Genomic DNA, 24,738 nt, shown 5'->3' with positions numbered 1-24,738 from the left:
GTGATGGAGCTCCAGCCCCGCTGAGTGCTCTGGCCCTGCAGGGATCCCAGGCTGGGATTGTTCCCACCCCTGAGCCCTGTCCCAAGGCTGGGCTCCGTCACCTTGGGCTCCTTCCCACCTGAATGATCCCATCCCTCCTCTGGCCCCACAGGGCTCAGCCAGGACGGTGGCTTGGAAGATTTCACCCACTCAGGAATATGAAAAGCCACTTATTTAATATCCTCTGAACAGGCTTTGCTCCTTGCTGGAGATCAAGGGGAAGAACATGATGGTAAAAATAAATAAATCACCCCGCAAGTTAATTCTGGGGGTGCCCAGGGCAGCTCCTGTCAGTGCTGAATTCCTCCTCCCGTGCCCGATCCATCTGCACACGCTGCTAATCAGCCCAGCCCTCCCTCCCCTCTGCCCCAAACTGCATTTAAAACACAAATAATAATAATAAAACATCATAAAAACGTCACCAGACAAAGCAAATACACCAGAACCCCGAACCTGCTCTCGCTCATATTTTGTCCCAGCCCCTATAAAATTAACTTTTACAACTTTTACTGGCAACTCCAACCTGGGTCGAAATTATTCTCTGATTACTGTGCCCATATATCTCAGGGCAGCCAGTGACCCTCATCCAATTACCTTCAGGAACACTTTGCACACACCCAGGCTCCACAATTAAATCTGGGATAACACACACCCTGCTCCCGGGGTGGAAAAGTCTCCCTGGATGATTTGAAATGTGGCAAAAACGAAAAAAAAAAAAAAATTTAAAAAAAAAATTGCTCTTTTAATCCCCAAATCAATCATGCACAAACTTTAACGGCCTGGGAGGGTTGTGAGGAGTTTTTTTGTTGTTTTTCAAACACAAAAAGCAAATAAAAGCCCCCTCAGCATGCACGGTGCTGGCTTTAATTTCCTTGAGTGAACAGCGTGGTTGCAGGGAAGAGGAATACCTGGAATTTGGGCTCGTTACTGCCCCATGAAATATGTCCCAATGCCAGGCCTGGCTGGGGGATGGATTTGAGCCTGACTTAGTGCAGTTGCTCCAGCCCAAGTGTCAGGAGGTGCAGTTTAATTAGTGCTGGGCACTGAAATCAGGTTCTGCTCATGCTGAGCAGCTCCAAAAGCACTAAAAGGGAGAGGAATGGGGTGGGAATTCCAGCTGGAGCAGATCAGAGGCAGCTCCAGGTTTGGGGGAAGGCTCTGATTGGATTTATCCCATTGGATTTATCCTACTTGATTTATCCCATTGGATTTATCCCACTGGATTTATCCCACTAGATTTATCCCACTGCATTTATCCCACTACATTTATCCCACTGGATTTATCCTACTTGATTTATCCCATTGGATTTATCCCACTAGATTTATCCCACTAGATTTATCCCACTGGATTTATCCCACTGCATTTATCCCACTGGATCTATCCCACTAGATTTATCCCACTGGATTTATCCCACTGCATTTATCCCACTGGATCTATCCCACTAGATTTATCCCACTGGATTTATCCCACTGCATTTATCCCACTAGATTTATCCCACTGGATTTATCCCATTGGATTTATCCCACTAGATTTATCCCACTGGATATAAATTCTATATACAACTGTGTGTAACAGCCACTGTCTGTAAGCTTGAGATTGCCATGAAGAGAAATACAAGAGAACTCAAAAATAAAATGGCAGAAAATGCTAATTCTAGAGACATCCAGAGCTGGTCCAGCAGCACCAGAGCTCAGTCAGCAGATAAAGAGCAGAACAGTGGAAATCCTTAGAGAAAAAAGACTGAATTGACTACAAAAAGCAAATCTAAAGAAAAACCAATAAACCCCAAGTTAAGCAGCACAGGAGAGAAGCACAAACAGAACCCTAAAATCTCCTGAAAGCTGGAAGGGACCCACGAGGACCATCAAATCCAACTGCTGGTGGTGCCAACAATCCCAGCCTGTGCTGAGAGCCACCAGCTCCACCTGAGCCTGCCAACACCTGGGCACCACCCTGGAGGTGAAAACCCTCCAGGAGTGCTGAGCCTGCCCAACCACAGACTTGATAAAAAAAAAAATCCCAGCGTTATCACTCCGGGATATATCTGGACCTCCAAGAGGGGTGACTGCACCGCTGGGGAGGCTTTAGGAGGGAGCAGGAGAGGAAACCACGCTAAAAAGAGCTGTCAGGAAATCCTGCCAAACCCAAAGAATGTGAAAGGACAGGCAGGGAGCGGGGAGGAGGAGTGTGAAAAGAGGAGAGGGAGGAGAAGGCCCCGTGATGCCCTCAGGTATTCCATGTGCAGCTCCTGCCTTTGGCTGGGATGCACAAAGGGCTCCTTCTTCCGAGGGAGAGGGAGCCATGCAGAACATTCACCATGCCTAATTAATTTCGGCCCCTCAATTACCAGGGGGATCTCGTGACACAGCTTTATTTGTAGCCTCCTTCTTTTCACCCCCACTTTTTTTTTTTTTTTTTTAATAAACAAAAAGCAGATAAGAAGCGTGACACCTTTAATGGCTTTACAATGGCCTTACAATGGCTTTACAACGGCTTTACAATGGCTTTCCTGCCAGCTCATCCCACGTGGAAAGGCTTGTCCTGCCTTTGGGAGTCCCAGCACTCATCCCTAATCGGATCATCCCCGTGCCAGCCCCAGGACATCGCACAAATCATGGGATGCTTTGGTTGGAATGGTTAAAGCTCATCCCATTCCAGCCCCTTTCCACAGGCACAGACACTTTCCACTGGAATATCCATCCAAATCCTCCAGGCAACGGAAATGCAAGTGGAAAATGGAAAAGCGCTAAAAATGGAATTAATTCAGATAACAAAGCAGAAAAAAATCCTGTTTTATTACAAAATATTTGCTGCCTCAGCCACTGCGTTTGGGCAGGAGATGCCCAGAGTTCCTGGACAAAAACCACAGGAATAAACAACACTGTGGGTTGTTTCTTTTTTTAACTGGAAAGGGAAAAGCTGTTGTTTCTACACCCCAACACAGATTTCCACATGAAAATAATTCACCAAACCCAACAGGGTCAGAGCTGCTGCCAGCCTGCCCATGGGGAGCTGGGGGCCATCACAGCAGAGCCAAAATCCCCAAAAATGTGACAGCACCTCGGTAACTTTGGGGTGAAGCTCTTGTTCCCTCCTCCTCCTGCCCCTGCAAAGGACACGGAGCAGCCACAGGGCTCAGGGAATAATGGGGACATTCTTCCACCCACCCCAGGCCTCCCACGGCCACAGAAACGGCCCCGTTTCAATTTAAAGGAACAAAGGACATTCCCTGAGCACCCTGGGGCTGGAAAGAAACCCTGAAGGCAAAAGTTTGTGTCCACAGCTTGAACATCCGGGGGGAATTCCATGGGGTGGTGTCTAAAGGACCAGGATCAAGCATGTTGGGTAAAATCAAATAAATTCAAGGTTTGACTGTTGCCGGAGCAGGGTTTGCCTCTCACAAACCAACTTCTGCAATCCAGAAGCTCCTTCCAAGGAGAAGACCAACATGAAACCTCCCAAGAAACTGAGAAGCAGCCAGTTGTCCACAAATCCCTGGTTTAGCTCAGTAAGAACCAGCAGAGGCCTTTCCCTGTCCCAGAGGGAGGGTTTGGGATGCTCCAGTGCTGGGAGGGCTCTGCCAGAGCCAGCCTGAGCCAGGGGCTCTGCAGGAGCAGCTCTGGTGTTTTAAGTTTGAGCTTTCACATTTTCTAGATTCTGGATTACATTGGTACAGAACTCTGAACTCCACACAAAGTGTCAGCAGCTCTCCTCACAGCTCAGGCACACAGAACAATCCTTTGCCAGCCCCAGAACCAAGGACACCACTGCAGCTTCAGCCCAAAAAGTGCAAACAGGGAATGGAGGAGAGCAGTCTGGGAGGATGGGACTGCATCACCTGAGCTGGAATTGGACACTGAACCCCAGTGTGGAAATGGATCTAAACTTGTAAAAGTGTGAAAACTCCTGACCCATTGTCCATCTTGGGGGTAGCACAGCCAGGCTCTTGTGCTGCCCAAGGTGTATCCTTTGAGGACTTTTAATAAATCCCTGCTTTATTCCTTTAACTCTGCCCAAGGTGTATTCCTTGAGGCCTTTTAATAAATCCCTGCTTTATTCCTTTAACTCTGCCCAAGGTGTATCCCTTGAGGCCTTTTAATAAATCCCTATTTTATTCCTTTAGCTCTGCCCAGCTCTGCTCCAGGCAGCCTCTCAAGGCATCAAGGATCCTCTGGGATCTGATCCCACCCAGCAGGAGCTCCTGAAGGCTCTGACAGCCCCAACACCTTCCCAGCTCTTTCTCCCTCGTGGACACACTGTGCCAAAGCCACGAGAGATGAAATTCCTGGTTCCTCCAGCTCTTCATCCTTCTCCTCCTCATCCCACATCAACGTCCTTGCCCCACCACGCTTCCAGTGGCATCAGCTCCGTGGCACCTCAGTATTTTTGGGATTTCAGCCTCCCACACCCCCTCCAAGCCCTGTCCCCTCCCACCTGTACCAGGTTTTCCCTCTCCAGCAACAAAGATTTGGTTTTAACCCCAAGATCCTGAGATTTTGTGCACCAACATCCATAAAAACCCTGTGCTGGGCTGTCACAGCTCTCCCACACGGGAGGGTTTGTGACTCCAGAGCTGCTGATGGAATTCCTGTCACTGGAAAAGGGGGAATACCCCACTGTGGAGCAGAGGGAATGCTCAGCTGGGAACCACAAAGAGCCTCGGAATTCTTTTCCTCCCATAAAGATAAGCCTTGGATCCCTATGGAATGAGCAGATCCCACTGCATGCCCGGCCTGGAATTTGGGAAGAGGCAACTCCTGATGTTTTTGGGCTCTCCAAAGGCTGCTTTAAATGAAAGATGGAAAAGGAGAGGCCTCTCCTGCCAGACAACTCAACATAAAGCACATTTTTGGGCAAACTTCAAAAGTTTAAACCATCCCCGAAATTCGGGCACGGAGCAACTTCAATTTGGCAAAACATCAGCCGTGCTTGGAAGCCCAAATCCAGCCAGAGGAATGCTGGGCCTGGGAGGGATGGTTCACAAGGAGATAAAGTATTACATTTCTGCTAAATCTCAAGCAATAAAATCAAATTCCAGCTTGGATGGAAAGGAAGGGAAGGAAAAGGCCGATGTGGAATTGCTTGGTGAAATTTGTGTTCAGTTTACTTGAGAGGGACATTTTGGAGTTTATCAAAACCAGCTGCTGTCACAGCCACACATCCGTGGTCCTGGAACATGGATGTGATTTATCCCATGAAACCTCTAAACAAAACAGGACAAAGCTCTCAATATCTTCTATAATAAATTCTTTCAACAGGTAAAGCAAATCCTGCAGCAAGTTTTCCTAATGGGTTACAATGACAAAAATCAGGAATCCTGGAACTCTGGGTGGTTTTTAATTTTTAATGGTTTTGGGGCTTTCCAAAGCCACAAAACCATTAAAAAGGTGGAATATTAAATAATGAATTAATTACTGCCACTGGCACCTGTAACTCTGACACACCCATGGCACGCTCAGAACTGGGATGAAGAAAATTTCTCAGCAAGGAATTCTTCCCAAGATGCTTTTAGGAGAGCAAATTTAGGATAAAAGTCAAATATTTGGATAAAAATCCAATATTCCCATGGGCTGGCACCTTCATGACCACATCAGGCATTGTGGAAATTCCTGGTTCCACACCCAAACCCAGCTCCTGGGATTTGATTTTCCTTTTCCCAAGTCATAGCACAAAGTGCAGGACAGAAACCCAAGGTCTGGCATCACCTTGGGCTCAAATCTGCCAGCTGGAAAAGTGGGGATCATCTCCAGGAAACCAGGACTTGGGAAATGGCAACGAGATCCATGGAGGGAGGAAGGACCAGAGTAAGAGAAGGAGGAGATCTAAAAAAGTAAATTATGTTTTTTGGGATCAAAGGCAGCTCTTGTGTAACAGCAGGAGAAACAAATTTAAATCATTTCATCCACTATTCCAGGATAAAAATTCCTGCCTGGAATCTCCAGCAGGCCCTGAAAAAGGAAGTGGACTCAAAATCTCCAGGGAAATCATCAGAGTATGGACATTTAGGGGTTTAGTCCAGGAATGTCAGAGCACACCCTACAAAGGGCTCTCCTGCCACAAAAACCACAAGGACTGCTCCATCACTGCAGGGAATGGGGCCAAAAATGCAATAAAAGGCTCCTGGATGTGCCAAGGAGCTCCTGGGACAACTCAGGGAAAGGCAAACCTGAGATTCTCCATGAGGATCTGCCTATATTTGAATTAAAAACCAAAGGATTTCACCCTGTTTTGGTCACCACCTGCAGGTGACAGATAAACCCTGGAGGAGAGCAAACATCAGACACCCAGGAGAAGTTAGGAACATCCTGACTGGCAGTGAAAGCCACTCCATGGGGGATGCTGAGGCAATCCCACTAAAATCCTGGATTCTTGCCCAAAAAAGGGCTCTGGGAGGGAGATGCTGCAGCCTGGCAGGAGCCCCTGGCAAAGCACAGGACAGGAAATCTGGATTCATCCCTGGAGGATAAACAGGAGATGGTGCTGAGCCAGGAGTGGAGGAAATCCCTGCTCCCCTGGGTCACTCTTCAGTTCTTCCAGCTTGGAAGGAGAGCGAGACCCAAAAACTCCTACAGGATACAAATACAGACACTGAACAGGGCAAAGCCAGGGATAAATGGGTTTAAACTTCCAGAGGGCAGGGATGGATGGGATATTGAGCAGGAATTGCTGGCTGGGAGGGTGGGCAGGCCCTGGCACAGGTGCCCAGAGCAGCTGGGGCTGCCCCTGCATCCCTGGCAGTGCCCAGGCCAGGCTGGATGGGGCTGGGAGCACCTGGCACAGTGGAAGTGTCCCTGCATGTGGGGTGCAGGAATCTGGAGAGGCACCAGCACCTGAACTTTAATCTCTGCAAGTCCCAAATGCAGCTCCTGTGTGCAGCACAAACCCAAAGTTTCATGAGGAAAGGCAGGTTGGACTGGCTCTGAGAGCCGCCTTTGATGGCTGTGCCTGAATTACCCTTCCCCTTCTCCTGGCACAGCAAAGAGCTCCTGGAGCTCCCTTGGCTGCCAGGCCCTCCTGTCAATCCCTGTGCACTCAGGGAGTTCAGGTTCACGGCTCAAAGGGAGCCAAGTGGCCATCAGCTCTGTTTACCAACACGGCTGCTGAGGGAGAGGGAAGGGAGGCACCTCAGGATCCCCCCTGCCCACGGGGAACTCCTGCTGGAGCTGCTGGAAAAACCCTTTGTGATGATTTTTAGTAACTTAAAAGTGTGGCACCTACACTAAAAATCATTAAAGAGCAACACAAAGAGCCCAGAAACATTCCCAGCCTGCTCCTGCTGCTCTTCCCAGCCCTTCAGCTGAGATCAGAGCAGGACGGGGTCTCACATCACCTGCCAAGCTCCCACGGGCTGCTCAAATTGTAATTAACTCCTGGAATTAAAACATCCCCTCTCTGCCTCGGGGCCAAGGATAACACATCCCATGATTTCCATTGTGGGCTGCTCACAAACTGCTCATGGCAACTCCTGCCCCAAGGATTTACCAACCCTGAGGGATGCCACCTCCCTGGGGACACCCTCAGCAGGTGACAGGGATCAGGGAGGGGTTCTGCACAGAGCCACCTCCCTGGGGACACCTTCTGCAGGTGACAGGGATCAGGGAGGGGGTTTGGACAGAGCCACCTCCCTGGGGACACCCTCAGCAGGTGACAGGGATCAGGGAGGGGGTTTTACCCCCCCTGCCCTGCTCAGGTGAGATCCCACCTTCACAGGGAAGGAGGAACAGAAATGCCATTTTTAATACAGATATTTCCATGACCTTGGCAAGGACAGCAAGTCACAATCCCTGTTTTCCGTGTGAATTGGTCAAGAGGGAAAAGCCTCTGGAGAGAGCTTGGAGGAGTCAAAGCTTTTTCCTCTGGAATGGGGAATGACAGCAGGGTTAGGAAAAAGTTTTATTTGTCTTGAGCTATGTGGAGGCAGACTAAAATTCTTGCTTATAAAATTCCATAACTAGAAATCCCAGGAAATGGAAGAAATGGGTCTGAAAATGGGAATACTCCTAAGGCTGGGAATAGAAATCAATGTGACTCCACACAGGGATTTAATCGATTCAAAATAATTAAAAATTCAAAATTAAAAAAAAAACCCAAACAAAAAACCAAAACAAACAGGAAAGGGCATCCTGTTTTAAACTGGTGGGAAAAGGCTCCTGCTTTTATGTGGATTTTATCCCCAGAGTGGCTGGTTTTTGTTGCAGCACAGATGACATCACACAGGAGATGACTGGATGGTTCCACGCACAATTTTACTGATCAGGGGAGTTTTTAGGCTTGAAAGAGCTAATCCACCCTGAGTTCCCCCCCCAGCTTTTCTGGAGAATGCATTCCAAAAACGATAAGCAAATTATCTGACATTATATCTAATTAGAGAAGCTCCTAATTACACATCCCCGTTTGGAGCAAACGCTGCGCTTCCCAGAACAGCAATTCCTGCAGTGCACAGTAAATCAGCTGGTGCTTGCCACTGATTTGAAACTTTAACCTATAAATTAAATTAATAAGAGACAAAGGCTCCTTTTGTGCATTCGCAAGCCTGTAGGATTTTAGAAATAATAGGACTGGAAAGTGATTTATATTCCAAGATGAAAGGTCAGTTTGGCGCACACGACTTTGGAGCAAAACACCACGGCAGAGACTTCAAATTAACTCGTTCCTGCACCCCCCAGCCCTGGATTGTTCTTTTTCCAGAGCTACAAGAGCTTGCTGTGAGAGCTGGAGTACTCAGAAGATGGAAAAAACCTGGAGAAATATGTGGAATTCTTCCTGATCTCTGGGAAGGAAGGAAAAGTGCCTGGGAATTGGCTCGGGCCATCGGAGCTGATCACTGAAGTGACACAACCTCTGAGCTGCACTTCAGTCAATGCATGTCCCACATGGAGAGGATGAAACCACAGGAATTGTATGGAGAAATATGGGAATTGTACGGCAGAAATTACCTGGAAATTGGAGCCATGCAGATAAAGGGAAGGGCTTGGCTATTTTTAAAGTTCTGTCCATGGTGGGATTTTCTCTGGGCCTGCCCCTGTTTTATTCTGGGGGAATAAAAATTCCAGCTGAGCTTAAAACCTTTGGTGCATGACAAAAAAATATTATCATGGAATGATTTGGGCTGGAAAGGGCCTTAAACTCCTCCAGTTCCAACCCCAACACCTTCCACTGTCCCAGGCTGTTCCAAACTCCAGCCTGGCCTTGGACACTGCCAGGGATGGGGCAGCCATTCCAGCTGCTCTGGAATCTGTGCCAGGAATGTTACCCAGAGAACTGGGACTGCTCATTACATTTATTCCCAAAAGAAAATCCCAAAGAGAGACTGGAGGAGGAAAAGGAGGGATGTGCACCCCTGTGCACCACTGGGAATGCAGCTCCTCCAGCAGACCTGAGGCAAGGGACCTGGAGTGAGGGAAAATTCCCTTCAAACACTGAGAAAGGTGGGAATGGATGGGGAAAATGACTCTCCCTGGAATGAGGGAAAATTCCCTTCAAACACTGAGAAAGGTGGGAATGGATGGGAAAATGACTCTCCTGAAACTGCACCTGCTGAGGAGGAGACCAGGAAAGAGATTATTTAATGTCCCTAAAAAGATTATTTAAGGTCCCTAAGTGCCAGGAAGGATGAGAGGAAATGACTCCACTCATGGCCATGGGGATCAGTTCTGACCATTGGGAGAATCCAGAGGTGGATCCATATGTTCCAATTGGGAGAATCCAGAGGTGGATCCATCAGGATGAGGGATCTGGACAAGATCTGGAGGACCCAAGGTCTCAGACTGGAGGATGAGGACCAAGACACCTTTGTAGCCACCAAGGATTTGCCAACACCACCCCAGGAGACCCCTGGGCCCTTCTGTTCCCTAAAGCACAATGAAACCAGACCTGTAAAAAGTCCTTCCCTGAGAGGGTGGGGAGATCCCAGATTCCCTGAGAAGCTGTGGCTGCCCCTGGATCCCTGGAAGTGTCCAAGGCCAGGCTGCAGCACCCTGGGACAGTGGAAGAGGTTTGGAACTGAATGGGCTTCAAGGTCCCTTCCACCCCAAACCATTCCATGTTAATTCTAAAGACTGGAAAATGCTCTTGTGCCACTTCCCCCTCTCATTTCTGTCTTCCAGAAAGCATCAAAATTTGTCACCTTCCTCCTCTCTGCACATTTCTTAGAACACCCCATTAACAGGCTCAGAAATCCATAATTTAAATAATTACCAGAGCCTTGCCTGTGTTATCTTGAGCTGCCAAACCTCCTGGGCCCTGCAGTTGCAGGAGCAGTGCACTATTCCCCAGAGCCCTGGGAGCTCAGGGATGTGATGGGATCCAACATTCCTGCCCCTGGAGGAGCCCAGGGAGGGCAGGAGCCACGTGCAGGGGCAGAGCAGGGAGGGCTGCAGGAGTGGCTGTTGTGAGGATTAATCTGATTAGGATTGAATCAGAGCAAATGCGTGGAGGGGGGAGGAAAAGGGAATATTTAAGGGAAGTGAGGAGGGTCCTGGGTGGTCTGTAAACGAGTTGGGAACAGTGGGAGAGTGTGAGGAAGAGATGAAATCCAATAGGTGTACAGGAAGCTTTCACCAGGCTTAAAACAAATCCGTAAGAAAAACAGCAAAGAATCCAGGAAGAGGAATTGTGTTACTGCTGGAAAGGGATTGGCATATTCCCAACGCAGTGTGACTGACAGCTCTGCTGCTGATCCCACACCCCAAACCCTCCCCACACAAAGCTCCTTGGGGGGAAATGTCCAGGAAACCTTCCCTGGTTTATCCCGGTATTGCTGGGAATCGTGGAGAGCTGAGGGAACCAGCAGGGGACACGAGGGGCAGGTGGCACCCACCTGCTCGGGTGGCAAAGGGAGCCCACAAGGTGGTTTTGAGTAAATACAGATGCTTTTGGTGGAGAATCGCAGAGAGAAAAGCAGATCTGAAGCACAGCAAAGAGAGAAATGAAATCCTGCCCCAATCCTGCTGCTCCACTGCCCATGGAAGCCGTGTCTGGGTGGGATCATCACTGGAACTTAGAATTTACTTGGAATTCTGGAATGGTTTGGGTTGGAAGGGACCTTAAAGCTCATCCAGTGCCACCCCTGCCATGGGCAGGGACACCTTCCACTGTGCCAGGCTGCTGCAACCTGGCCTTGGACACTTCCAAGGATCCAGGAGCTTCTCAGGGAATCCCATCCCAGCCCCACCCCACACTCACAGCCAGGAATTCCTTCCCAATCTCCACCTAACCCTGCTCTCTGGCAGTGGGCAGCCATTCCCTGTGCCCTGGCACTCCATGTAGAAGTTCCTGCATGATTCTCCTTTGGGAAGTTTCTCCCTCAGCACCTTCCTCCATCCCATTTCTCCTAATTCCTCAGTCCAAAGCAGCCGGGGCAGTTTTCTGATGCTGATTTGCAGCTCCACCTTTTAGTTTGATAATTCTCTGCCCAGACACTGCTCCCCCTTTCTCCTGAATTCCCTGCCAGGATCCTGGTCCCCCTGGACACAAAACTGATGCTGCTTTGGGGGTGTTGGGACTGCACTTCCCACCCGTGTGCGAGGCAGATCCTGCCTGCCAGCCAAGTCCTGCTCCCACCAGAACCTGCCTCTGGAAAACTGCTTCCCTGCCTGCTCTGCTTGGAATAAAACACCCCCCACCTCATCCCTGCATAAATCTGCTTTTGGGGTTGTGAATCACCCTCATCCTTCCAGCACAAGGGGCTCAAGCCCCGGAATTCCTCCCCACTTTTTAAACCCGGCCTAACTGGGCATCACTGTCAGTATTTTTCATTCTGTCTCCTCAAACTGCAACTCCACCAGGATGGTTTCACTTCTGGGATTCAGGGCTCCGAGAACTCAGCCCTCACTTTCCACAGCATTTCCAAACCCTGGGAATCCAGGGCTCCTTCCCAGAAGGGCTCAGCTGGAGGTGATATCCCTGAACCTCTGCCAGCAAACCCGACCTGTGCCAACCCAGCACGGCAGATCCTCCAAGCCAGGCCCAAACCCCACTCTTAAAGCGTTTTTTTCCTCTTTTTTCAAGTGATTGGCAGCTTCAGAAGAGCAGAGCCAACCCAGCCTTGGGAATAACAGACCCTTCCAGCAAACTGCACTCAAAGATCCCCTGGATCCATGTCAGAGAGCTGGGATCCATCTGGAAAGCTCTCTGAGATCAAGCTCTCCTTGCAGAGCCCCATACAAAGTCCAGAATACAGCCTAATGAGCTTTTGATGTCCTGCTGACATTTATCTGCCAATATTATTGCTCCAAGCACTTACCCTATGATGGATCTCATTATTTCCTTGATCCTAGGCCAGCTCAGCCCTTGGCCCTTCCTCCAGCCTCATGGACCTCCCCAAAACCCAGCAGAGAGCCCCAAATCCTCAGCTTCCAATCCTCCCAAAACAGCCCTTTGAGAGATGGGAATAAAGACAAAGTGGTTTTGCAATTCTGCCCCTGGAAAGGTCAGTTCTCAAAACTTCTGACCAAATGGGAAGGAAAAAAATAAAGCAGCTGAGCAGCAGAGTGTTCTTCCTTTGGTATCAGCCACCTTGACTCAAAGAGCAGTTTGCTTTTGCCCCAGGAGATGGAAATAAACTGCATTTACAGCCCTCCATGGGCAGAACTTTGTTCCCTCCTTGTTCTCCTTACCCAGAACTCAGCATCAGCAGCTTTGGTTCCTGCACAGAGCTGTCCCACGAGGGCAGAGCTGGAGCACAGCTCGCCTGCCTCCTGTTTTCATGGAAACACAGCTTCCAGAGGATGAATTTTCCCACTCCAGGTTCCAAATCCCATGGTCAGTTCTCAGAAGTGGCCCTGAGCTCACAGCCCAGCAGGCAGGGGCTGCTGGACTTCCACAAACCCTTCCAATCACTTCTGGGGAAATCTGGGACATCTCCCCACGTCCAGGCTCAGACACAGCCCTGAGCTGGAAGCAGCAAAATCCACCAGCAAAGCCTCCAAGTTCACACTCTGCACGAAGGAAGGAGCAGAGACACAAATTATTCTGCATTTAATTACATTTAGGAAGGAATCCTTCCCTGTGAGGGTGCAGAGGTCCTGGCACGGGTCCAAGCACTGTAAACTTAGGATGCTCCATAAATATTTTATAATATAATTATTAATGTTACCAACAAAAAAGATCCCCAAAATTATTTACATGGTGACTTCCTTTAATAATTATTGTTTTCTGTTTAATTCAGCACTGCTTCCCTCGTCTGAATTTGCAACTTTAGAATTTTCAGCACGAAATCCGAGCACCTGCTTTCCCTGCTAGGAACATTTTCCCTTCCAGCCATGCAAACTGTTGGAACGAAGCCCACCCTGAGCCATCCGGGCTCATAAAAGCAGCTCATTTTCTGATTCATCCCAACAGATTGCTAAATATTATTTACTTTTCGTTTCATAATGGCTCGGAAAAAGCTGGATGAAAAGCTTAACGAGGTCTAATCCAGGCGAGAGGAGGCAGAAAAGGAATGAAGAGGCAGTTAAGGAGCAGTTTGAGCTTCCTTATCGCCCTTATCAGCACAGCTATCAGTCAGCAAGGCCTAATTAGGCACAAAAGCCATTGTGCTCCATCCAGAGCTTCTCCAGGAGCTGGAGCTCTGACTGACAGCCTCTGCTTGGGAACAGCACTGCCACACAATTAGGGACAATTTGTCCCCTCCAGGAGTGGCCTCTGTGGCTGTGCAGGGTCTTGGGGACAGAGCGAAGCTTTTCTCATCGGCAGCGACACTTTTGGAGCTCAAACGGGGACATTTTGGGGCTGGGATTCAGCAGAGTTCAGTGAAATCCTCCAGACTTTGCTGCTTTGTGGTGACCAACCCATCCCGAGCTCCTGCAGGAGCAAAGCAAATCCTGGACCTCACTTCCAGCTCTGACCAAGGCTTGGTGCTCCAGGAGCTGGCTTTATTTTGCTTTCCTTTTATTCATTTGCCTTCAAATCAATTCAGGTTGGAAAAGACCTTTAAGGAAATCGAGTCCAACCCTTCCCAGCAGCACCACAGTCACCACTGGCCCATGTCCCCAAGTGCCACATCCACGTGGGTTTTGGTCACCTCCAGGGATGGGGACTCCACCACTGCCCTGAGCAGCCCTTCCAATGCCTGACCACCCTTTTAGGGAAGGATTTTCCCAAAAATCCAATCTAAACCTGCCCTGGCCCAGCCTGGGGCCGTTCCCTCTCCTCCTGTCCCTGTTCCCTGGAGCACAGCCCGACGCCCAGGGCTGTCCCCTCCTGTCAGGAGCTGTGCAGAGCCAAAAATTCCCCCTGATCCCCCTTTTCTCCAGGCTGAGCCCCTTCCCCAGCTCCCTCAGCCCCTCCTGGGGCTCCATTCCCCTCCCTGGCCACGCTCCAGCCCCTCCATGTCCCCCTGTCCTCGGACAGGTCACTGAGGTCCCTCAGGAGGGACCCGTGGCTGTGTCCTCGGCGTGGCTTCGGTGCCCAGCAGGGCTCCTGCCCCAGCAGCTGCTCCCACAGCTGTTCCCACCAGTTGGTGGCTGAATTTTCCAAGATATCTGTCTGGAATTAAAAAGCAGCAGCAGCAGTTTGGCAGCCAGCAGGAAAAATGCATCAGTGGATTGCATCCCACCCCGAGTGGGACAGGAGAGACGAGACCAGGCAGGACCTGCCCATCCCAAAACCCCTTTGATTATCTGAATTGCTCTGTCAAAACTTCCACCTGCATCCAAAGGCTCCTTCTGGAGTATTTGGGGTCACAAATGTCCATGTTTGGTGGCCTGTGCCACCAAAGCTGCTCTGTGCCAGGAGCCCTGGGCACAGGGAGCTCTGCAGGGCTCTGGGGTTTTCCTGGCTCTCACCCCAGGGGATTTGCTCTGCTGTGCCTGTGCCAGGCTGCACTCCCAGATAAAGCCTGGAACAAGGCAATGGTGAGGGAGTGGGTGCTCCCCCATCCCCACCCCAATCCTGGTGCCTCCAAGGGGGTTGGAAAGCAGCTCCAGCCCAGCCCTGTGAGCTCCAGAAAGGGTCTCAGAACCTCCCAAGGCAGATTTTCCCCGAGTGGCTGTGGGATGGAGCTGCTGGGCTCTGGGAATGATCCCTGTGGGGCAGGCAGGGACAGGGGACACGCTCAGCCACGTCCCCCCTTGCACAGGCAGGGACCTGAGGCTGCCTCTGCTCCCCTGAGATCCCATCAGGGTGGGATGGATGTCCCAGGCACTGTGAGATCCACGCCAGAGGCTCCATGGAAGCAGAATTCCAGCTCCAGACTGTAGTCTGGACAAATCCTCGTGGATTTGTCAAGCCTGGTGTGCACAGCAGATAAATCTGAATAATCCTGATGCCAGGCACACCTGAGACCCGGAGCAGCTTCCACCTGCAGCAGCTGCACCAGAACAGCTTCCACTGAGGGGAAACTCCCTTCTCCTGGCATTTCTTGCAGGGCAAAGAGCCCTCCAACCCCAGTGAAACAACAGCAGCCGCAAAAAGGGAGACATAAACCCATGGATGGCAGATCCCAGGACTTCTCCTGCCAGGAGCCACCCAGGTGTGTCCATTTGGATGTGGTGATGTGGACACGTGAAGCTCCAGGACACCACAGGGACTGGGATCCCATCCCACAGCCACTCCAGGTGCAACCCACGTGCTCACCTTGGAGCCCCTGGCCTGGACAGCTTAGAAATCCAGGGAGAAGGAGGTGAAATTCCCTGTTTGTGGTGTCTTGCCAGGCTGGGATTAGAGTCTGGGGCTCCTGGCACCCACAGGCACCATTAATCCCCGGAGCTTTAGCCCAGGCAGTTTTCAGTGCTGCAGCAAAATCTTCTCCAGCTCCAGCAGAGCCTGAGTTCTCTCCCACACTTCCTGGAGCCCATCTCCTCCTGAGGGACCCAGGGGGCTCAGGCTGGTAGGAAAATCCCTCTCCTGTGCCAAGCATGCCATTCCCCGCTCCAAATGGCACAGAGAGCCCTCAGTGAGGAGCAGAGCCCCAGCAAGGCTGGCATGAAGGCCCTGCACACCAGAAGGGAAGGAGGAAAGGAAAATGACCCATTTAACCACAACACACTGGATTGTCCCATCCACAACTCCTGACAAAAGTGGAAATGTTCTTTTCCACGGGCAGAGCTGCAGGTCCTACTACAAATAAATAGTCCAGGCAGGGATGGAGGCCATGTGTTTCCATTAATTCTCTTGGCACAGGAGCCCATGTAGATCTTGGATGCAGCTCGTGCTGGAGCAGGAGAGCTGGGGTGGCCAACATACATCTCAGCACAACCCATCTGGCCCAAATCCATCCCCAGCCTGCTCCAATCCTCACTTTTATCATCCTAATTACGAGCACATTCCCAGCTCCTCCCTCCCTCCCAGAGGTACCTTCAGCTGCCCCCTTTTCTCCCTCCCTCTGGCTGGAATCAGCAGGTGAATCCCAGCCTTTAGGTATTTCTGTTCCATTATTGCTGGTGGACAAAGCTTGGCCCCTTTCATTTTCCTTTTCTCGCAGCCTCTTTTGTGGGGATTAAAATAATTGATATTGATAACGAGATCTGCCCCCTGCCCCTGGTCCCAATTACTTGCACAGGCTGGGGATCCTGCCTCATGGATCTGACAGGAATGGTCTCAATTATCCCTCTGGGCTCCAGGACTGATGCTGGGATTGATTTGGGAGCGCTGGGATTATTGGGGCTGATTGTTGTGGGCTGGGGTCAGCGCTGGCTGCCTCGGAGCTGCATTTTCCCCGAGTGCTGCCAGGTGCATGGAAAAGGGGATAATTTACTGCAGCCACCCCCATGCTCAGCATTACAGGACAGCACTGAAGGGGGTTTTTCATCCCAGGTTTTGCTGGGGATGAAGTTGGATCCTTGGTGCTGTGTGGGAGCCAAGGAGCAGCAGCTTTTGGACAGGCCCAGCCTCACTCTGAGGGGAAAACCCCAGTGAAAGTAAATCAGAGCGACACAGAAAAGGAGATTTAAAGCTGAGAAGGCAAACAAGAGCTTTTTGGACCTGCAAAATCTTATTTCATGAAGTTATGGAATTGTTAAAGTTGGAAAAACCCTTTGAGATCATCAACAACAGCAACACCAGCCATGTTCATCACCATGTCCTCAAGTGCCACATCCACGTGGGTTTTGGTCACCTCCAGGGATGGGGACTCCACCACTGCCCTGAGCAGCCCTTCCAATGCCTGACCACCCTTTTAGGGAAGGAATTTTCCCAAAAATCCAATCTAAACCTGCCGTGGCCCAGCCTGAGGCCATTCCCTCTGCTCCTGTCCCTGTTCCCTGGAGCACAGCCCGACCCCCCTGGCTGTCCCCTCCTGGCAGGAGCTGTGCAGAGCCAGGAATTCCCCCTGATCCCCCTTTTCTGCAGGCTGAGCCCCTTCCCCAGCTCCTCCTCATCAGACTTGTATTCCCAAATATTTGATGGCCACAGAGCAGAGACATTATAACTTGCAGGGGCTGTGAGGTGAATCCAGGGAAAGGAATATTCCTTCAGGACCATTCCCTTCACCAACCCAGAGCTTCTCACCCTGGGATCATCACTGGATGCAGCTTTTTCCTTTTCACCACCATTTATATAAAACTCAAATGCAAAAATAGAGGTGAGAAGGGGAGCCAATTTTGCCTCTGTAACCAGAGAGGAGATGAACCCAGAGCCAGCAAAACCCCAATTTATAATCAAAATGCAACATAATCACTGCAACAGATGTCAAAAAGATAAACCCAGGGAGTTCTGAACTGCCAAGGATCTTCTCTGCATGTTGGAGAGCACAGGGATGCTCTGATTCTGTCAGATGGCCACTTTTGGGGGGTGTAAGCAGGAACAGCGCCACAAAAAACTCTTTTTTGTGTTCTCCTTTCCCTGCCCTGCAGCAGATTTACAGTGGAAGTTCTTAGTAAATCTCAGGTTTGCTCCTGGATCCACGATGGGGAGGGGAGGGAAGGAGAGAAATTGGTCTTTTAGGACTGTGGTTGGGAAAAACAGCATCACCCAGCTGGCACAGGGACATGGCCTGAGTGCCAGAGGCTGGGATAAAGAGGGAAAACATGGAGAGCTGCCTGGCAGGAGAGGAAAGGCTGGGGGAAATTGTTTTACAAAAGAAAAGCAGACAAGAGAAATGAGGTTTTGTGAGCACATCACTCACCTCGTAGTGATAATCCATGCAAGTTAACTCTCTCCAGCAGCGATCTCCTCGGATTTTAATCAGCCCCTGGGGGGAAAAAAAGGGCAAAAATACTGTCACAATTATTTTATTTTGCTTTGGTTTGTGTCTCAAGGTGCCAACTTCTGTGGTTAAACTGCAGGGGTTGAAGGAGACCCACGGCACATCCACAGCCCGGGTCCAGTCGTGGTTCCCAAGGGAACACAATGGATCTGACTCATTCCACTGCCTGCTTACTGAAAATCTGACATAAATCCTTGTGGAATATGCCAAATTCCCCTTCCAGGAAGAAGCCTCAGGCACAGCTGAGCCTTTGCTCAGGTCTGAGCAGCCCAGGGCTCCTGGCATCGCTTCCAGCATCCCTGGGAAGCAGCAATAGGAAAAGCCAGGCTCTGTCCCTGGGATAACAGACAAAACCCAGCAAGATTCACAATTTTAACACCCAAACCCAACTGCTTCCCTCGGGCAAAGCCACCTCTGCTGCCTGTGGAAAAGGGAGCAGAGCCACAGAGCTGGGGATGGGGACACGGAGCAGGGATGGGGACACGGAGATGCAATTAAAATAATTAGAGAAACAAAAGAGGGGCAGGGGAAGGAAGCTGCCAGCCCCAAACACAGCTGGCTGCACTGCTGACAGCTCTGCCCCACCTCAGGTTAGAGGCTGGGCCAGCAGGTATCCCCTGCCCTGGGACTTCAGAACAACGAGAGGGGACATTTCCAAATCACTGCGTCCATTCCAGGGCTGGCAGCAATATTGGGATTGAATTTCCTTGCCTCGGAGATGAAGAGCAGAAAGGAATCAGTCGGCCAGAGCAGGAAAGACACCTGGGCAGGGATGGGCTGGAGCAGGAAGCCGAGCAATCAAGGCTGGCTTTGATGTCCGGGAGAGGTCCCTGATTAGGATCACAATATCCCAAATTGAGGAAAGCTTCACTAGTCAAAAGGCCGAAGCAGCTCTGTCATCTGCATACAATTAGGGGGTATTTGCCTACCTCTGCCATTGCCCTGATTGTGATGGTCCTGCCTTCCCCAGGAGAAAAACCCTGCCAGTGTCTGGGAGCATCCTGAGGCTTCCTGACATTTGCAGCAGGGAAGGGATCAGTGACCTTCCAGGGCTAAAATCTGAGCTCAGAGGAGGAGATTCCAGCATTTATGAATCCCATCTAAATTCCCAGAATTGGAACAGTGAGAGCACAGTGGCTCCTCTGCTCCAACCTTGCTGCTCACACTAAAACAAATCTTCGCTTGCAGCATTAAATAAAGTTTAACACGTTTGCAGCTCAAAAGAAATTCAAAATTCCAGTTAAAGACCTTCCAAAACTGTCCAGACCTTGGAAATATCCAGTTCCCAGGCTGTGTGTCTGTCTGTCTGACAGCTGAGAGCACAGGGTAGAGCAGAACTCCTGCCTGGCAGACAAGGGATGCAAAGCGATATCACCCAGGATTTCTGGGATGGCAGAGCAGTTTTATCTGCAGAGATTTATTCAGCACATCCCCTCCATCCCTCTGGAGCAGGGACAAGACACCGTCACTGTCAGCAGCCACTCCATCCTCCCCTCCCCAGGCTGTCCTGCCCTCCAAGCTTTTCTAAAATTACAGGATCTGGTGATAGCATCTCGCAGGATGTGCTGCAGCTCCAGCCCTGCCAGGCCAGCACACACTGAGGAAGCTCTGTGCAGGAATGCTGGAATATTAAAACAGGACAGTTATCTTGATGACCTTCCCTCCTCCTTCCCCGGGCTGTTATCAAGCTCTGTTATCCAGCAGGAATAATTAAAACTCCAATTAAAACAAGGATGGGGAAAAGCAGCGCTCTGAAAATCCCGATTTTGCCTGCAATGACTCATTCAGGCAGTTCACCCCTTTTTGTTTACTAGGAAGCTTTCAAACAGGAAAGTCTTCATATCAAAGACGTTTTTGCAGCACAAAAAACTCCCACTCTCATCATTAAGGGGTTTCAAGTCAGCTTTACCCTGAGCTGTCTTCGAGGCCACCTCACTCCCACACTGGCACCTGAGTTTTCCAGTTTTCCCAAGGATTTGGATCAGAAACCTGCACAGAAACATCTCTGCGTGCTGAGGCTTCAGCTCTGCTGAGAAGAGACAGGAAAGGAGAAGGAGAATCACAGAATCCTGGAGCTGCTGAGGCTGGAAAAGATCTCCGAGCACCAGGCACCCCACGGCAGCTCGGCACATCCCGGGGGCTGCTGGAAATCGGGAAGTTCTCAGGAATACAAATTAAATCTGAGCTCAAGGCAAGCAGCCAGGTGGCCAAGTGAACCAGCAGAGGCCCTTTCACCTCCGTGGCCTCGCTCCGAATCCGGGATTATTAAATTCCCACTGCTGGCTGGTGGCTGCAGGGACACGGGGTCGGGCACCGGTGGCACTCCGGCTCCTCGGGATAATGAGAGCTCCTGGCCTGGGAAAGGGGAACTTGAGGTCCTTGTCACAGGAATTTACAGCAGGAGCAGTAGAAAATGTTGGCCCTGGATTGAATTAAGCTCCAGAATGAAATATGGGCTCAATTCCTGCTCCCCTGCCAGGTTTGCTCCCTGCAGGGCACGGCTGAGGAGCTGGGGGCAGGATGGAGATGCAGCACCTGCCTGGACCTGGAAAACCCCAAACTCCAAATTCCTCTAATTAATGAAGGGGAATTAAATCCAGCAGCATTTCTGACAGGAAGGAAAATTACATTTAGGATTTTCCTTTTTTCTAGATTTACTTTAATGGAGGATAATAAAATTCCTGGGTTTAATCACTTTGCCCCCACACCAGCCCTGCTCTGGAATATGGAATAAAACATTCCCAAAGCATGGGAAGCGTTCCCAAATTTACAGGATAACGGAAAGCAGAATCCAGGGGGATCCACTAGAGATCCAGCCCCCACCTGAGGGGAGGGAAGAGCTCAGCTCCAACACCAAATCCTGCCCTTTCATCTTCCTGTGATGGCTGTGCCCAACTGTGCCCCTTCCAGCCTGCTGTACTTGGGTGATTCAAAGCGAAAAAAAGCCAGAATAATTAAAATGTCATTCAAGCCCTAAGCCCATATGAGTCACTGTTCCAAAAAATATCTGAAAAATTCCTTCAGGAGTGGGGGATAATTATATTCCTCCCTATCTATTGATTTTTCTCTACAATGCAGATGTCAGATTTTCCATGGCTTTTTTTTTTCCTTTTTCTCCTCTTTTTTTTTTTTTTTTTTCTTTTTTTCTTTTTTCCCTGGAGTGAGTGTCAAGGAGGAACAAAGCACTTCTTTGAGACTTTTTCAGCCCAAAATTAATTCTGAAAAAAATGGTACAGACAGGCCAATAGCACGGGAAGCTGAGCAAAAGCTTGGTGACTCAAGCTATGTCTGCAAAATTCCCTATTGATCCCGGCTCCAGAGGGAAGGGTGGGGAATGGGGCACCCACGTTATAAATTTAGAGTCAATTTAAAGACCTTTCTGTGTTTTTGCTGTACAAAAGATGGGCAAAAACCCACCCAAAGTTCCCAACTAAATTCTAGATTTTCATTTTGCTCCTGCTATAAATAAGGAAAGCTTCCAGGGAGAATCCCAGCTCCGTGCACTTCCCACCTCTGCTACCCACAGGAAAAGTGGTTTCACCATCTCTGTGAAAGCCAAACCCTCACCAGGGTATTCTGAGACAAATTTACACCCCAGCTCGTGGGAGAGGAAGGAGCTTCCCAAGGTGAAATCTAAAAATAAAACCATTTCTGGATTATAGGGCAGGGCTGGAAGAGGCTCCTGGAGAACCTAAATCCAGGGAATCCAACGAGACCAACTTCAGCTGGGGTCTAAACCCCTCAGAGCCCCAGGACTCCAGACCTTCCCCACCTCCCTCCCTGCTGATGGATCAAGGTCCGTGGTGCAGGAAGGATGAGCTGGATCCTGGGTTTTCTGTTCTGCAGGGAAAGTCCCACAGGGAGCAGGTGACACAGGTACAGCTGTGACAGCAGCAAGCCAAAGGTGACAACCAGAGCTGCACCTGATGTTCCCACCAACCTCACTGAATTCACATTCCTGCTGCTCTTTCCATGAGAAGAGAGGATGCTCCATCCCTGGAGGGGTTTGAGGGTGCTCCATCCCTGGAGGGTTTGAGGACAAGCAGAAGGATTGAGGACAGGCTGGATGGATGCTCCATCCCTCAAACGGTTTGAGGACAGGCTGGATGGATGCTCCATGTCTGGGAGGGTTTGAGGAAAGCTGGATGGATGCTCCATGCCTCAAAGGGTTTGAGGACAGGCTGGATGGATGCTCCATCCCTGGAGGGTTTGAGGACAGGCTGGATGGATGCTCCATGCCTCAAAGGGTTTGAGGACAGGCTGGATGGAGCTTGGAGTAACCTGGGATAGCAGCAGGTGTCCCTGCCCACGAGGGACCTTTCCACCCCATGATTCTGCCATGATCCAGGTGCCCCACCTGCCTGCTGCCTCCTGCACAGAGGGGCTCCGAGGTGGCCCCAGGAGCTCAGGGGGACCTGAGGAGCTCAGGGGAAGCTGCACAAGCCCAGGGGAACCTGCAGGAGCTCACAGGGACCTGCAGGAGCTCAGGTGGACCTGCAGGAGCTCAGGGGGACCTGCAGGAGCTCAGAGGGGACCTGCAGGAGCTCAGATGGACCTGAAGGAGCTCAGGGGGACCTGAAGGAGCTCAGGGGGACCTGAAGGAGCTCAGGAGAACCTGAAGGAGCTCAGGGGGACCTGAAGGAGCTCAGGGGGACCTGAAGGAGCTCAGGGGAACCTGCCCAGAGCCAAACCAGAGCCACCACATCCACAAAACCCCGCAGTGGGGCAGAAACCCCGCTGGAGAACTCCTTGGGGCTGACTTTGCTTCCTTTGATTTGCTGCTGTTTCCCTCCATCAAATCCCCCAAAAAGCCCCTCAGAGAAGCCACCAGCAGCATCTGGGGGGCTCTGAGGGCAGCGCTGCGAGCAGTGGGTGAAAGGGATTCTGCAGAACCCTTGGCACCGGCGGCTCCTGCCTTTTCCAGCCACCAAGGAACAACAAGTCCCGCTGCCAAGGGCTATTACCAGAGAAATGGAGAGAGATCAGAGGCACAAAGGAGGTTGCTAAGGAGTCAAGTGTGGGATCCCTGCAGAGAGGAGGAGGCTGCAGCTGGGACGGCAAAGGTCAGAACATTGCAGACATCATTTTCCAAAAATTCCCATGAAGGGCCGGCGCGGGAGCCGGGAGCTGGCCCCGCCGTGCTCGCCGAGGAATAATGAGAAAGGCAGCGAAGAAAGCTCCCTTTCTTCCCTCCTACCCACGCTAATGTAATAAAACAAATTAGAATAATTATTCTCCATTTCAGGGCCATAATGCCCAGGATCAGGGCACGCCTGTCACCGGGCTGACATCTACATCCGCTGGATTCTGCTGCTGCTCCCCCCTCCTGCATCTCGGGATCGCCCCAATCCCAACTTTTATTTGATTCCATTTTACTGCAGGCATCCAGATTCTGTTTGCTTCAAAGTCTTCCTTATTTTTGCCAGAAAGTTCATCTCCCTTCTTAGCTAATCACAGCCCCACCCTTTCCAGTAACCTTTCAAATGCCACCCACGTCCTGACACTTTTAACAGGCTCCAAGCAAAAACAAAACAAGGAACACCAAGAGTTTCACACGAACCGCAAGGTTCTGAAAGGATTTGCTGCAGCGGGTTAAAAGAAATATTTTTTAACAGCAAAGAAAATTCAGAACTGTTTAAAAACATATTAAATATCAAGTGATGTATAAATTATCTGGAAGGAATTGATCTTTTTTTTTGTGAAAAGACATCTCGCAGAAAGATGGACAAATCCACAGGAAAAAATGGTGATAATTTAAGGGGAAAAGAATTGATTATTATAATTCTTTCTGTACTATTTTTTCCCCAAAACTGTCACTTTAAATGATCTTTTATCCTCCTGCAAAAGGGGAAAATATCTCTTGTGTAGATTAGAAACAGCAAAGGACTGAAATTATTTTCTAAGTCTCTGCCTGCCAAGAACTGCTCCCAACTCCTCTGTTCTGCAGCCACTTCCGAGGATGTTCCTGAACAGCTCAGGGGGCTGAGCCTGGATTTGGGAAGGGGGGGCCATTCTGACAGAAAGGGAAATCTGGGAAGTGGGAAAAAAAATAGAGAGAAATTTTGCTTACAGGAAGCAAAGCAAGGGGAGGCACGGCCAAGTCAAAAATCCCAAGTGGAAAAGATGCTCTTGGGTTTCCCAAAAATTCCCTAAATTCCCCTAAACTCCCCCTAAATTCCTCCTCAGGACCTCGTGAATGATGTGGGGAGGAGCAGAGGGAGCAGCTCCTGGGAAGGGCTCTCCAAACTGGGAGATTAAAGGGGGAAGAAAACCCTTCCTGAGGGACCATCCCAGACCCTGCAGCACTTCAAAGGGCATCACACACAGAAGGTGTCCAGGGCACTGCACTCAGGGCAGATTATCAAAGAAAAACACATTTCTGTCATAAAGAACAAAATTATCACAGAACACACCTACTAAAGGATCTCATTCCTGGGACAAACCCAAAGTTTGGGATTGGCCTCATGGCCCCAGGACCCATCTGGACACAGACCCCGGAGTCCTCCCAGCCCAACACCTGCAGCAGCCAGGCAGAGATTGGCAGCTTTAAACC

General features: G+C 50.3%; 1 protein-coding gene across 1 annotated transcript in view; it reads right to left on the bottom strand.

Moving 5' to 3' along the window:
- The window catches only part of LMF1 (lipase maturation factor 1), a 138,898-nt gene that overhangs the window by 64,236 nt on the left and 49,924 nt on the right, over positions 1-24,738 (bottom strand). The window contains exon 3 of the mRNA XM_064389860.1: positions 18,105-18,170. Coding sequence (XP_064245930.1) covers positions 18,105-18,170 — 66 coding nt within the window. The remainder of the gene's footprint in view (positions 1-18,104; positions 18,171-24,738) is intronic.

The sequence above is a fragment of the Passer domesticus genome, chromosome 15 (assembly GCF_036417665.1).
Source record: "Passer domesticus isolate bPasDom1 chromosome 15, bPasDom1.hap1, whole genome shotgun sequence".
In the NCBI taxonomy this organism is placed as follows: domain Eukaryota; kingdom Metazoa; phylum Chordata; class Aves; order Passeriformes; family Passeridae; genus Passer; species Passer domesticus.
Note: the sequence above shows the minus strand (reverse complement) of the source record. Positions and strands in the feature narration are given on the sequence as shown.